Source organism: Canis aureus, chromosome 12 (genome assembly GCF_053574225.1).
Source record: "Canis aureus isolate CA01 chromosome 12, VMU_Caureus_v.1.0, whole genome shotgun sequence".
NCBI classification, from domain to species: Eukaryota; Metazoa; Chordata; class Mammalia; order Carnivora; family Canidae; genus Canis; species Canis aureus.
In genome coordinates, this window is record NC_135622.1 from 419,048 (window position 1) to 433,692 (window position 14,645).

Here is a 14,645-nt window from a genome sequence, read left to right on the forward strand (position 1 = left end):
GGCCCAGGGTTCAAAACCCACGGGGACCTCAAAGTATATGTTTGTTTTAAAAAAAAATTCATATATATATGAACGTATGCATATAATTTGGAGATATATATACATATGTATCTCGAAATTACAAAGTCATTGCTACAAATACACCTAAAAAGGAAAAGTGGAACACTCCGAATGAAAAATGACCAAAGTGAAAAGAAATAAACCACACGAGTTTAACTGGAACAAGTAAAAAACAAAGGAAAAAAATTAAAATGACTTTCCAGGGAGGCGAAGCAGGAGGCTCGTGCCGGGCGCCCAGAGGTGGGGCCGGAATCCTGAGCCCTTGTACCAGGGCCACGAAGGGGTCCGGGCAGAGACACGGTGCACAGGGCCTCAGGGTGCGTCTCTGTGTCTGAGCTGAGATCCCGAGAGGCCTGTGGGTGCCGGGAAGGGGGCGGGCCCATGCGACGCAGGCCAAGCTCCAACTCTTGCTTCGGGTGGTCCCGAGGCCCCGTCCCGGGAGACCTCCCTGGCCCGCCCAACGTCAGCCCCACTGAGGGCAGAGCCACCCAGGAAGCTGTGGGAAGGCCGAGGGGTGGGCCTTCCTGGGGCGGGGCCACCCAGGCCGTGGTAAGTCCCGCGCTGCCGCATCCAGCCCAGTCGACCTGCCGGCGCCCCGAGAGCGAGCTCCTCCTGCAGCATGGCCTCCAGCAGCACCCCCGGCGGTGAGTGGCCATCGGGGCCCCGCTCCTGCTGGGATGCCCAGGGGCTCTGGCGACTTTCCAGGCTTAAGCACAAGAGAAGTCACCACCCGGATGGCTGGGACGCCCGTGGGAGGGCGGGGCTCCCCTGGGGTCTGGGCAAAGGGGCTGGAGAGAGGGTTGCATAGGGCTGCGGGGGGAGGGAACCCTGGACTGGGCCGAGATTCCCAGCAGGAGCCCCGCTTCTGTAAGGCTGCCGGCTGGACCTCGGGGCGCAGAAATTGGGTCAAGGTGGATCACTTCTTAGACGAGTTGACCACTGTAGAACTTTCACCTCAAGGGACCCACGGTGGGCATGGGTTTTCACATGTTCCCTTGAGGTTTCCTGGTGGACATATGGTCCTCTTTGGTTTTCCCGACGGGCTTTTCACCCCGCCCCACCACCTCTTCAAACCCGACGCCCACCGGGACCCCCACCCAGGGTCTTCTCCATACCTTGGCCTGGAATCACATACCTAGCTCAAGGCTGCCCTTTCCCTAGATCCTTGACAATCACCCATTCCCAAGGGCAGATGCGGAACGGCCTGTGTCCAGTGGAACAACCCCCTCAGGCTTAGGTGGGTCCATGAGTGGCAAAGGGATGGGTGCCCCTGGATGGGGACGTTTTCGACATCCCAGAAACAGGAGCTCTGAGAGCACATCACCGGTCGATGCTCCTCTGAAAGCGTAAAGCCTTCCTCCCGTCGCTGCTCTCTTCCCCACACAGGCCCACTCCCTCGAGCACCCCGACGAAGGAGGCTCGTGTTGACGGCAAGCCAGAAGGGGGCCCTGCAGGCATTCTTCCAGAAGAACCCTTACCCCAGCATCACTGCCAGAGAACACCTGGCCCGAGAGCTGGCCATCTCCGAGTCTAGAATCCAGGTAGGCAGCCCCAGTGCTTTTCTCACGGACTCTGGGGGAGGAAGAGTGCACGCACATGGGGCTAGGTGTTTGCCCGTCCTTCTGCGTGGTCAGCTGGGGAGCTCAGAACCTACGGCCTGGGGTGTGGGGGGCCTAGGAGACCTTGCCCTTGGAGGTCGTTCCAAGACCTTCACTCAAGGGACGAGGGAACTCTGGGGCCCAAGGTCTGAGGCCCGACGACAGGTCCATGCCCATGGGCTGAGTGTCCCCAGAGATCCTGTGTCCTGACCAATCACTTTCCCCACATGAAACACTGTGAGTCCTCCTACAGGGGTGGGGAGGAGACACATAGAGACGCACGTATGCCTATCCATGACGGCACACCTGTCTTTTCCCTCCAGTGCAGAGGAAGCCTGCGCATGGGTCCATTGGTGAGGAGAATGACACCCGTTTCCAGTGTCTTCTTGGTCAGTCAAAGTGTCCTCAGCTCCCTACAGGGGACTTCAGCAGGAGCTGCATCCTCTGCCCATGCGGATGACCAAAGAAGAAATGACTCTTGTCCCCACGCCGTCTGTTGTAGGTTTCCCTACATTTCTCGCTCCTCAGGTTAGACCAACGCCTACTTCCTTGTACACCAGAGGGCCATGCAAATAGCACGTGCCACTGGAGGCACCAAGCCAGCTCTGGCTTTCTCTGGGTTGTTGGTTGGCCTTGGGGCCTCATGTCCCTGCCACATGTGTGGGGTTTCCTGCCCTCCCGTGTTCCCTGAACGTTGCTTCTTCTCTTGCCCCTTAGGTCTGGTTCCAAAACCAGAGAACGAGACAGCTAAGGCAGAGCCGCCGACTGGACTCCAGAATTCCCCAAGGAGAAGGGCCACCGAATGGAAAGGCACAGCCTCCAGGTGACTCCCCGGCACCCAAGAAGGGTCCCCTCCTGAGCCACTCCTTGACACAGGAACGTGTCTCTGTGTGCTGACCTGGCCGTGGCAAAAGCCTCAGGAAGGGCCCCAAGCTCTGCTCTCAGGCTCTAGCCACCCTTGTGACCCCAGATGGCGACACCCCGCCTGCCATTCCTGGGCAGGCAGCAGGCGGGCTGTTTCTGGGTCAGGAAGTATCTGCATCTTCCTGTCCTGAACCTGCTAGCCAGGACACAGGCCTCTTCTTCCATCAACTCACCATTGTTATTCAAACGCTGGCTCTGGGGCTCGGCCCAGGCTCTGTCTCCTTGGGCTCAGGGAAGGAGAGCCTATGAAGACAGAGAACATGGAGAAAAGCGCTCTCTCTCTCTCTCTCTCTCTCTCTCTCTCACACACACACACACACACACACACACGCAGTCATATGAATTCAGACACCATCACACACCATCACACACACCCTGACACCCACTTCTGTCTCCACACTGGCTGTGCTATTGGCGTCCAAGCCCTCCTCTCCAACCTTGTTCTCTCTTTAGGTCGAGTCCCGAAGGAAGGCAGGAGAAAACGGACATCCATTTCTGCATCCCAAACCAGTATCCTCCTTCAAGCCTTTGAGGAGGAGCGGTTTCCTGGCATTGGTATGAGGGAAAGCCTGGCCAGAAAAACAGGCCTTCCAGAAGCCAGAATTCAGGTGAGTTTTTACAGTGTGTCACGGGGGTTGTTCCCTGTGGAAGGGAAGGTGGCCCTTACATGGTGCTGGAGAGACGTGGGCTCCTGGGGAGGGGGTACCCGCGGGGTGTGGGGCAGAGGCACCAGGGGCAGAGTGTTGACTAAGCCCGGGAGAACCCGTCCAAAGGAAGAATTTCCAAACTCAATGTTGGTTAGCACACATGCTTGTAGAAATGGTGACCGGACCAAAGTGGGAATATGTCCAAGTTGGCCCCTCTCAAGAGAAGCCGTAGTCTCAGCGGCTTCAAACTCAGCCCGCTTATCCATTGAGTACGCCCCCAAGATGCCATTAGTGTGCGTGGGCTTGCCGTCCTTTGTGTGGAGACCGGTGTGATGCTGCCCTGGGCCTCAGGACCACGGGGCTAAAACGGATCCTGCCCAGGAGCCACAGCTTGTGTGGATAACCTGATCAGCCGGGATTACAGGCCCTAATCCAGGTGAGGGAGAGGATTCGGGGAGCCCAGCTGTGTGCGGCTCTTCTGCCTTAGTTCTGCACACAGCGCTTTACGGGATGGGAGGTGTGAGGCAGCTTTCAGGGAGATATAGGCAGATTCTCTGAAAGACTCTTGGTTGGTGCAAGAGCGTGAGTGAGGAGGCTGCTTCAGGTGGCACGCCTTGGCTTTCCTCTGACGCGTCTTTTCCAGGGTCAGAGGGGAAACTCCAGGAGCTCACCTGAGCTCCTCTTTTCCTCCAGCCAGGACGGGAGGGAGGGCCGATGCAAACGTAGCTGTTCTGGATGTGGAGGGCTGGCTGCCCACGCCTTTCGCTCGGCCCATCACAGATGTGCCTGCAGTCAGACCCCGTAGCCATGAGTCCAAGGCTCTGAGGCAGAGGATGTGGTTTTCCACACGTTCACACCCAAGAGTAGATGGGGACAGAGGTGTTGAGGGCAGCCGGGAGCAGACCTCAGGACGTGGACTATCCTGGGTAAAGTGGGGCAGGCCGTCGGCTGAGTCTCGGTCCCAGGACTCAGGGCACGGCTGATCCCCAGGCCGCAAATGGCAAAGAAGGCGAGGGCAGGGCAGGGAGCGAAGAGCAGCAGAAGCACCTGCCAGGCGAAGTGACACAGGCCCAGTATGCTCCCGGCTAGGTGGCCAAGGTTGCCCAGGGCGTGCGCGTGGTTTTCGAGGGCCCATGGAAAGGTAGGGACAGCCGTGGCCTGAGGTGCAGCCCCAACCATTCACTGCGTCTTTCCTGGAGAGAGCACAGGGCGGGGTGTGTGTGTGTGGTGGGTGAGGTGGGACAGGGCAGGTCACGGGCAAGCAGACTTGGCATCCCGTCCTCCTGATGGCCACAACCCCTATTCTCTGTCCCAGGTTTGGTTTCAGAACAGAAGAGCTCGGCACCCAGGGCAGAGCCCAAGTGGGCCCGAGAATGCTTTGGCGGCAAACCACAAACCCAGTCCTCGCGGGACGGTCCCATTGGACCAAAGCCACCTGTCAAGGGTCCCCAGGAGCTCTCCAAATCTGGCTCCCTTCGATCCTTTGGGAAGCATGCAGACGCAGGCTGCAGGGACACCTCCTGTCTCCTCCGTGGTTGTTGTCCCTCCAGTTTCTTGTGGGGGCTTTGGGCGCCTGATTCCGGGGGCCAGCCTGGTCACACCAACCTTAGGTGGGCAAGGAGGAATCGCTGCTGCTCCCAGAGTCCTGGGGAGCCGATGCTGCCCAGAACTGACTCCAGGAGGGGGCCTCTCACCAGGTCATGCTGACCTTGGCCTCCCCTCCCCTGGGAGATGCCAGCAGCCGAAAGAGCACCCCAGCAAGGCGCCCCTGCCCTCGCAAGTTGGCCCGCGGCCTCCGCCTGTTGATCCTCCTCAACACTGGGGTCACGCAGGTCCCTCGGGCACCGATCAGGCCACGCCGAGGAGGGGCCAAAGTTCCCAGGCAGTCATGGGCACAGCAGGGTCCCAGGATGGGACAGGGCAGCAGCCCGCCCCCGGGGAGAGCCCCGCTTGGTGGCAACAGCCTCCCCCTCCTGCAGGGCCATGTGTCCCGCTGCCCCCACAACACCAGCTGTGTGCGGACACCTCCAGTTTCCTACAAGAGCTTTTCTCAGCCGATGAGATGGAAGAAGATGTCCACCCCTTGTGGGTGGGGACTCTGCAGGAGGACGAACCTCCAGGACCCCTGGAAGCACCCCTCAGCGAGGACGATTTTCACGCTCTGCTGGAAATGCTACAGGACTCCTTGTGGCCTCAGGCCTAGGAGCAGGGAGGACCTGTCCTCCCCACGCCCAACCCATTCATTCAGGCATCCAGGGGAACATGGGGCCCTAGCGTGACTCAGAGGAGGGGGAACCCTCAGTTCAGCCAGGGGCCGGACGGAGCCTGAGGCCAGGAGGAGCAGCCATCATGCTCCAGGTCTGGACTGTGTTGCCCAGGGACTCGGATGCATCTAGGCTGTCAGGGTGGGAATGGCCTAAGGGGCAAAGCCTGAGGTCTCCCCCGTCAGCCTCCTGTCCCAGGCTACGGCGGGAATGTCCTGGGGCCTTGGCCTGGCATCTTGCCCAGAGCACTGCCAACTGTCACCAAGTGGCAGCCAGAGGGGTGGCCACAGCCACTCGGGGCGGTCAGTGTGAGACGGTCCCACTGGGGTGCGTTCCAGAACCTCAGCCGCGTGTGTGCCTTTGTGCATGTGCATGTGTTTTCCTTCTGTGGGACCCATCAGCAGGCCCCTGGACCCTCAAGGGTCCCTGGCTATTCAGGAAGCAGCAGATGTTAGCGGTCAGCCTGTCACAGGTCTTCCCTCAGCCGGGTCACCTCTCTTCCCTGCCAAGAGTCACCTGAGGAAACCTCATCCCGGCTGTTCAAGCTCCACGGGGTGACCCATGGCTACAATAAACATCTCTCTGTCTCCCCCGAGCGATTTCGTGGTGTCATTTGTCCCCTGGACCTTCGGTCCCTTCGTTCCTGCCTGTCTCGCAACATTCGCAATCCTTCCCGTGCCTGTGCCCGAAACGGGCTGCGGAGACACCAAGACGCCCACCTGCAGCTCCCAACTTGGCACAGACACACGCACAGGCCTCACTCACCCTCCCCACACGCAGCCACCATCACTGGTGGAGGCGCTGCTTGTGTGAGCACTCCTCCAAGGGGTCGCGGGGATGCCCAGGGACGCACACTCCACGCACGCGATCTGGCCGTGACGGTGTCAGCTGAGGCCTAATTCACCCCTAACCCCGATCCTCGTGGGCGGGCAGTGAATCTCCCCACTCCTCCCTCATGGTCGCCTCCTCCCTCTATGCTTGTCTCCCTCTTTCTCTAAATCTCTCTCTCTCTTTCTCTCCTCTGTCTCTCTGTCTCTCACTCTGTCTCTCTCTGTCTCTCTGTCTATCTCTGTCTCCTGACCCCTCTACCTCATTTTCTCTCACAGGTAGACACACACAGAGGTCACACTGTCATGGGAGCTTCCTTTGCAACTTACTGTCTGGTCATTGAACCTCAGGAAAGGAATGTCGGTGGAAAATTTGGAAGAACAGGGGGGTGGGGGCGGTCGGTCCCTTCGGGTTTACTATGCCCCTGACATGTCCCACACGCCTTGGAGATGAGAGCTGACATCCTCATCTGAGGCCTCCGGATCCAACACGTGGGTTTCAGCGTTTGCGAGGAAGCGGAGTTCTGAGAGGTGGCCCTTATACCCCAACCTCTCTGCCTCCCCTAGTCACCTCTGTGCACACATGCGTGTCCACCATTATCTGTATCTGCATTTCCTTTTCTGTGAAATGCTTTAGAGATTTATGGGGGTGCATGGTGAGAGAGAGCGAGCGAGAGAGCTCGTGCACTGGCAGGAGAGAAGCAGGACCCCACTGAGCAGGGAGCCCCACTTGAGGCTCCATCCTGGACCCTGGGATCATGACCTGAGCCCAGGCGGACACCCAAGCGACGGGGCTTCACAGGCACTCGGGATGTCCCTTTCTATGTGCATCTGGCTCCATGGGAGGGATTGTGTGGACCTGTCCATAGGTAGAGCCGATGCTAGACACCCTCCACCCATAGTTTCCATAGACACAGTGGGTGGGTCCGGCTCCTTCCCAGAACAGAATGGGTTGCGACGACGGAATCCATGGTGTCTGGCGAGGGTGGCCTCGGGACAGATGGGGCTTTTGCTAGGTCTAGGGAAACCCCGGGGAAGCACGGCCCCCTTGCTGAGGTGGGAGGACTGCTCTCTCAGTGTGCTGAGGAGAGGTCCCTGGACCCTCGGCCATGGCACGTCTACACCCATGTCGCGGAGGTACAACCGGGGTTGCACTCACACTGGATCTCAAGGGCACACGTCAGCCCTGGAGGCTGTCCCGCCCACCGGTGGCCTGAGCCATCCCTATCCCTGAGCTTTCCGGGGGCTCTGGCATCTGTGCAAACCATAGCCACCACGCTGGGAATGAGCCTGGAGGAGAAGGTGTCCAGGTGGGAGCTGGCAGGATGGCTGAGGGTCGTGGCCTTGGAGGCAGGGACCAAGGGCCTTGAACTGGTAAGGACCACCTCACCCCACTGTCCACCCAAATGGGGATCCTCCAAATGATCCTATGGTTCCAGCCCAGCCTGAGAACTAGGGACCAGGGTCCACGGGGCTGGTAGACATCCTCCAGGGGCTGGAGGGCTGCTCCCGGCCCTGGTGCTAGTCCTCCGCGGGCACTGCCTGGCAACCGACCACCCACAACGTAGGCAGAACAAAGTCCCTGCAAGGGCACTTAGCGACGCCCGTGGCCCTTTGCCGCCATCAGCTCCAATCAGGTTTTGGCCCCTGGAGCTCCCTCGGGGGCGCACCCGCTCCTGAAAGGCTCTGCATTTAGGACACCGCCCGCAGGAAAGTCCGTGGTCCCCTCGGTGGGGGCCCCCCGCCCTCCCAGCTCTTGCACTGCAGCCCCAAGCAGACGAGCCCAGCAGGAGACGGACGTCGGAGAGCTGCCCGCTGCCTGCACGGGGTCATCCTTAGGGATCCCAGGAGACGCCTTCCCTCCGTCTCTGCAGACGAGGTGCCCTTGAGCCACAGCCCTGGGGCTCCCGGACCGACACGCAGGCGCCACAGGCACGCACCTGACACACACGGCTCCCGCCCACCGTGACCAGATGCCCATGAACGACCATCCGCCCGGCTATCGGGTCCCTTCAGCACACGTTCCTCCTGGCTGCCCCTTGTCCCCTTGTGCTTCACCTACTGCGGAAGTGGAGGAGACACTCCTGGGCAGCAGGAGCACAGGTCTCCACAGGGGAGGCCCTAAATTCTGACATTTTGAAACTCAGTCCCGCATGTGAGATTACATTACAAGAAAAGCTGGGACACAGGCAGGGTGAACGCAGGGTTCTGACAGAAACTGCGGAGACAGGGATCCCTGGGTGGCGCAGCGGTTTGGCGCCTGCCTTTGGCCCACGGCGCGATCCTGGAGACCCGGGATCAAATCCCACGTCGGGCTCCCGGTGCATGGAGCCTGCTTCTCCCTCTGCCTGTGTCTCTGCCTCTCTCTCTCTCTCTCTGTGACTGTCATGAATAAATAAATAAAATCTTAAAAAAAAACAAAAAAACAAAAAAGCAAAAAAACCTGCGGAGACAAGAGCGCTTGATGGCTCTTCTGTGAAGGCTGACTGCAGGCTGCGGGGAGGATGTTCAGCTTCAGGGCAGGGAACGCAGGGCCCCCACACTCATCCCACCCATCAGCACTGATCCTCAGGCAGCAGCACAGCGCCACCTGCTGGTGGCCAGAGGCGCTTACACTGAGCCCCGCCTCTGAGACCTGCAGGTGCATCTTCAGTAAGGAAGAGGACACCTGAGAATCAGAGCGATGGGCCCTTCCCCAGAGGACTGCACAGACCACTGGGTCCCACCAAGAGTACTGATCACAGAGGCCGGCAAAGCCTCATTTCTACGGGGAAAGTAGGATCTAGCTCCTTTAATACTTTGTGTTTTCTTAACATTTTTATTTATTTTCTGCAATTCTTTTTTTATTAAGTGCTTAATTTTAATTGTTATGTATATATTTATATTTTTTATATTTTTATTATTTTTATTACTTTCATTGTACTTTAAATTTCTTTTTTAAAAATAAATTTATTTTTATTGGTGTGTAATTTGCCTACATACATAACACCCAGTGCTCATCCCGTAAAGTGCCCCCTCAGTGCCCGCCAACCAGTCACCCCCAACCCCCGCCCTCCTCCCCTTCCACCACCCCTAGTTCGTTTCCCAGAGTTAGGAGTCTTCCATGTTCTGTCTCCCTTTCTTTTTTTTTTAATTTATTTTTTATTGGTGTTCAATTTACTAACATACAGAATAACCCCCAGTGCCCGTCACCCATTCACTCCCACCCCCCGCCCTCCTCCCCTTCTACCACCCCTAGTTCGTTTCCCAGAGTTAGCAGTCTTTACGTTCTGTCTCCCTTTCTGATATTTCCCACACATTTCTTCTCCCTTCCCTTATATTCCTTTTCACTATTATTTATATTCCCCAAATGAATGAGAACATATAATGTTTGTCCTTCTCCGACTGACTTACTTCACTCAGCATAATACCCTCCAGTTCCATCCACGTCGAAGCAAATGGTGGGTATTTGTCATTTCTAATGGCTGAGTAATATTCCATTGTATACATAGACCACATCTTCTTTATCCATTCATCTTTCGATGGACACCGAAGCTCCTTCCACAGTTTGGCTATTGTGGACATTGCTGCTAGAAACATCGGGGTGCAGATGTCCTGGCGTTTCATTGCATCTGTATCTTTGGGGTAAATCCCCAACAGTGCAATTGCTGGGTCGTAGGGCAGGTCTATTTTTAATTCTTTGATGATCCTCCACACAGTTTTCCAGAGTGGCTGCACCAGTTCACATTCCCACCAACAGTGTAAGAGGGTTCCCTTTTCTCCGCATCCTCTCCAACATTTGTGGTTTCCTGCCTTGTTAATGTTCCCCATTCTCACTGGTGTGAGGTGGTATCTCATTGTAGTTTTGATTTGTATTTCCCTGATGGCAAGTGATGCAGAGCATTTTCTCATGTTCATGTTGGGCATGTCTATGTCTTCCTCTGTGAGATTTCTCTTCATGTCTTTTGCCCTTTTCATGATTGGATTGTTTCTTTGGTGTTGAGTTGAATAAGTTCTTTACAGATCTTGGAAACTAGCCCTTTATCTGATATGTCATTTGCAAATATCTTCTCCCATTCTGTAGGTTGTCTTTTAGTTTTGTTGACTGTATCCTTTGCGGGGCCAAGTTCAAAAAGGGTGTTGCCTGTGTTCTCCTCTAGGGTTTTGATGGACTCTTGTCTCACATTTAGATCTTTCATCCATTTTGAATTTATCTTTGTGTATGGTGCAAGAGAGTGGTCTAGTTTCATTCTTCTGCATGTGGATGTCCAATTTTCCCAGCACCATTATTGAGGAGGCTGTCTTTCTTCCAGTGGATAGTCTCCTCCTTTATCGAATATTAGTTGACCAAAAAGTTGAGGGTCCACTTCTGGGTTCACTATTCTGTTCCATTGATCTATGTGTCTGTTTTTGTGCCAGTACCACACTGTCTTGATGACCACAGCTTTGTAGTACAACCTGAAATCTTGCATTGTGATGTCCCCAGATATGGTTTTCTTTTTTAAAATTCCCCTGGCTACTCGGGGTCTTTTCTGATTCCACACAAATCTTAAAATAATTTGTTGTAATTCTCTGAAGAAAGTCCATGGTATTTGGTTAGGGATTGCATTAAACGTGTAAATTCCCCTTGGTAACATTGACATTTCAACAATATTAATTCTGCCAATCCATGAGCATGGAATATTTTTCCATCTCTTTGTGTCTTCGTCAATTTCTTTCAGAAGTGTTCTATAGTTTTGAGGGTATAGATCCTTTACCTCTTTGGTTAGGTTTATTCCTAGGTCTCTTATGCTTTTGGGTGCAATTGTAAATGGGATTGACTCCTTAATTTCTCTTTCTTCAGTCTCATTGTTAGTGTATAGAAATGCCACTGACTTCTGGGTATTGATTTTGTATCCTGCCATGCTACCAAATTACTGTATGAGTTCTAGCAATCTTGTGGTGGAGTCTTTTGAGTTTTCTCTGTAGAGTGTCATGTCATCGGTGAAGAGGGAGAGTTTGACTTCCTCTTTGCCAATTTGAATGCCTTTATTGTCTTTTTGTTGTCTGATTGCTGAGGCTACGACTTCCAATACTATGTTGAATAGCAGTGGTGAGAGTGGACATCCCTGTCTTGTTCCTGATCTTAGGGCAAAGGCTCCCAGTGCTTCCCCATTGAGAATGATATTTGCTGTGGGTTTTTCGTAGATGGCTTTTAAGATGTTGAGGAATGTTCCCTCTATCCCTACACTCTGAAGAGTTTTGATCAGGAATGGATGCTGTATTTTGTCAAATGCTTTCTCTGCATCTAATGAGAGGATCATATGGTTCTTGGTTTTTCTCTTGCTGATATGATGAATCACATTGATTGTTTTACGGGTGTTGAACCAGCCTTGTGTCCCAGGGATAAATCCTAATTGGTCATGGTGTATAATTTTCTTAATGTGCTGTTGGATCCTATTGGCTAGTATCTTGTTGAGAATTTTTGCATCCATGTTCATCAGGGATATTGGTCTGTAATTCTCCTTTTTGGTGGGGTCTTTGTCTGGTTTTGGAATTAAGGTGATGCTGGCCTCATAGAACGAATTTGGAAGTACTCCATCTCTTTCTATATATCTTCTGTCCCGTTTTCTCTGTCGTCTTCTGGTAGTCCCATTATGCCTATATTACATTTGGCCCATAGTCCTTGGCCATTCTGTTTTATTTTAGTCATTGTTCTATTTGCTTTTAGTTTTGGAGGATTCTCTTGAGGTACCTTATAGCTACAGGATTCCTCAGCTATGTCCAGTGTACTAACAAGCCCATCAAATGCATTCTTCATTTCTGTTACTATGTATTTTTATTTATTTATTTATTTATTTAATGTTTATTTATTTATGATAGTCACACTCACACACACACAGAGAGAGAGAGAGAGAGAGAGAGGCAGAAACACAGGCAGAGGGAGGAGCAGGCTCCATGCACCGGGAGCCCGATGTGGGATTCGATCCCGGGTCTCCAGGATCGCGCCCTGGGCCAAAGGCAGGCGCTAAACCGCTGAGCCACCCAGGGATCCCTGTTACTATGTATTTTTAACCCGAGAATTTATTTTTTATTTTTAGGATTTCCAGCTTTCTACTTATACTGGCCATCTGTTCTTGCATGCTGTCTACTTTATTCATTAGCTCCCTTAACATATTTTTTTTTATTTATTTTTTTTTCCCTTAACATATTAATCATATGCTTTGTTTAGAATTTCTAGTATGATAATTTCAACATGTCTGGTGTGAGGCTTGTTTTGTTTACATTTTATTTTATTTTATTTTATTTTGTCTTTTGGTAGGCTATTTATTTTTGGCCTTGTAAATTTTTCTTGGTAGCTGTGCATGATGTACCAGAAAAGTAACTGCTATCTATAGGCTTTTAGTAATGTGATGGTGATGTGCAGGGGGAGCAAAGTACCTTATGGTCCTGTGATTAGGTCACAATGTTTTTCACTTTTTTCTCATCATTTAGATAGGTTGGGGTAGTTGGAATAGGTTGCAGTTGTGTATACCTTTCCCCAGGTCCGTTAAGTTCTGATAATACTGCAGCAGTTAACCTCTGATTTGCTGTTTTTTCTCAGATGACAGGCCTTGTTAAAAACAGAATATTCTCATCTATTTCAAAATGGTTTCTCTTTTCCTTTCTTCCTGACAGAACCCAGGAGGATCTTTTCTTGGGAACCTGGTCAAGTACCAGGTAAATCTCACAATATTTTGTAGACCACTGATAACTGGCTCCCCCTGAGGTTTTTAACTTTCACAATTGTCCATAGTGAGCTTCCAACAGCTTGTCTATTACACTTCAGGTTTTCCTGTTTTTCACAATACTGAAACAAATCTGGGATTTTGCTCATGAGTCTTTGTCCTGATAAACCTTGATGATCTGTAGTCATCTGCCTCTCCAATCTTGGAGGCAGGGTTTTTGGCCTTGTAGCCTTTGCCGTGTCTTATGGATCAAAGAAGACTTAATTTTTCAGTCTGTTCAGCTTACTTGTTTAGACAGATTGGTGACTTTCAGACCCCTTATGTAGTGTACATTTTTATTTTTTTATTTCTTTAAAGATTTACTTATTTAAGAGAGAGGGAGGGAGAAAAGTCTTAAGTCTAAGTCTGAAGCAGGCTCCGCACTGAGAATAAAACTTGATGAAGGGCTCTATCTGATGACCTTTAGATCATGATGCATTTTTAAACCTCTCTCCTCTCCTCTCTCCCTCCCTCCACCTTCTGTCTTTCCCTTTTATATACACAGAAATGTTTTTCTCAGAAGGACTTTTATTTATTTATTTTTAAAAATCTTTTTATTTATTTATGATAGTTACACACAGAGAGAGAGAGACAGAGACACAGGCAGAGAGAGAAGCAGGCTCCATGCACCAGGAGCCCGATGTGGGATTCAATCCCGGGTCTCCAAGATCACACCCTGGGCCAAAGGCAGGCGCCAAACCGCTGCGCCACCCAGGGATCCCTCAGAAGGACTTTTAAAAGCATTTAGTTTGAAAATACAATGTCCAAGGAATAAAATTACACACCATCAAATATATTGTGAGTCTATCACCTTTTAAAGTATGTGTGTTGGGACGGCTGAGTGGCTCAGTGGTTGAGTGTCTGCTTTCAGCCCAGGACGTGATCCTGGGGCCTGGATCGGGTCCCACATCAGGCTTCCTGCATGGAGCCTGCTTCTCCTCCCTCTGCCACCTATGTCTCTGTTATCTCTCTCTCTGTCTCTCATGAATAAGTAAATAAAAAATAGTATGTGTGTCCATACATACATATATATAGACACACATATACATATATTATTTATATGCGGTTATATATAAACCTTATATATATATGTTATATATATATTACATATATTATTTATATATGGTTATATATAAACCTTATATATATGTTATATATATAACCTTATATATATGTTATATATATAACCTTATATATATAACCTTATATATGTTATATATGCCTTATATATAACTTATATGTTATATATACCTTATATATAACATAAAAATATGTTATATATATAATTTATAACTTATATAACAAAAAGTAACATATAAAATATATATGTGTGTGTGTGGTGTGTGTGGGTGTGTGTAACTGTGTGACAGGACAGAAGGCCTGTGGTCTTGGTTCAATTTCTGTACTATATTTGAATAGAGAATCAGAACCAAAGAGTGATATCTCTGTTCAGAAGACCTATCAGGATAAGTGTCCCTGGACTTTATTCTACTACAGAGACTTGTTATTCAAAGTGTGCAGTATCAATATCACCTGATTGCAGAACAAATAATGATGCTTCAAAGATACCAATGTGTAATCCTGAAAGTCTACAAATAAG

General features: G+C 51.5%; 1 protein-coding gene across 3 annotated transcripts; it reads left to right on the forward strand.

Annotated features, from left to right (window-relative positions):
• Window positions 1-419: 419 nt before the first annotated feature.
• Window positions 420-6,078, forward strand: LOC144324754 (double homeobox protein A-like). 3 transcript variants are annotated; one of them, XM_077916057.1, is made up of 5 exons: window positions 420-704; window positions 1,447-1,601; window positions 1,982-2,481; window positions 3,036-3,190; window positions 4,545-6,078. In XM_077916057.1, the coding sequence occupies exons 4-5, from the start codon at window positions 3,140-3,142 to the stop codon at window positions 5,430-5,432; spliced, it is 939 nt and encodes a 312-aa protein (XP_077772183.1). In that variant the 5' UTR covers window positions 420-704; window positions 1,447-1,601; window positions 1,982-2,481; window positions 3,036-3,139; the 3' UTR covers window positions 5,433-6,078. The 3 variants fall into 2 exon arrangements, with proteins under 3 accessions (XP_077772183.1, XP_077772184.1, XP_077772182.1); XM_077916056.1 differs by lacking the exon at window positions 420-704 and having other exon boundaries at window positions 847-1,601.
• Window positions 6,079-14,645: the final 8,567 nt, after the last annotated feature.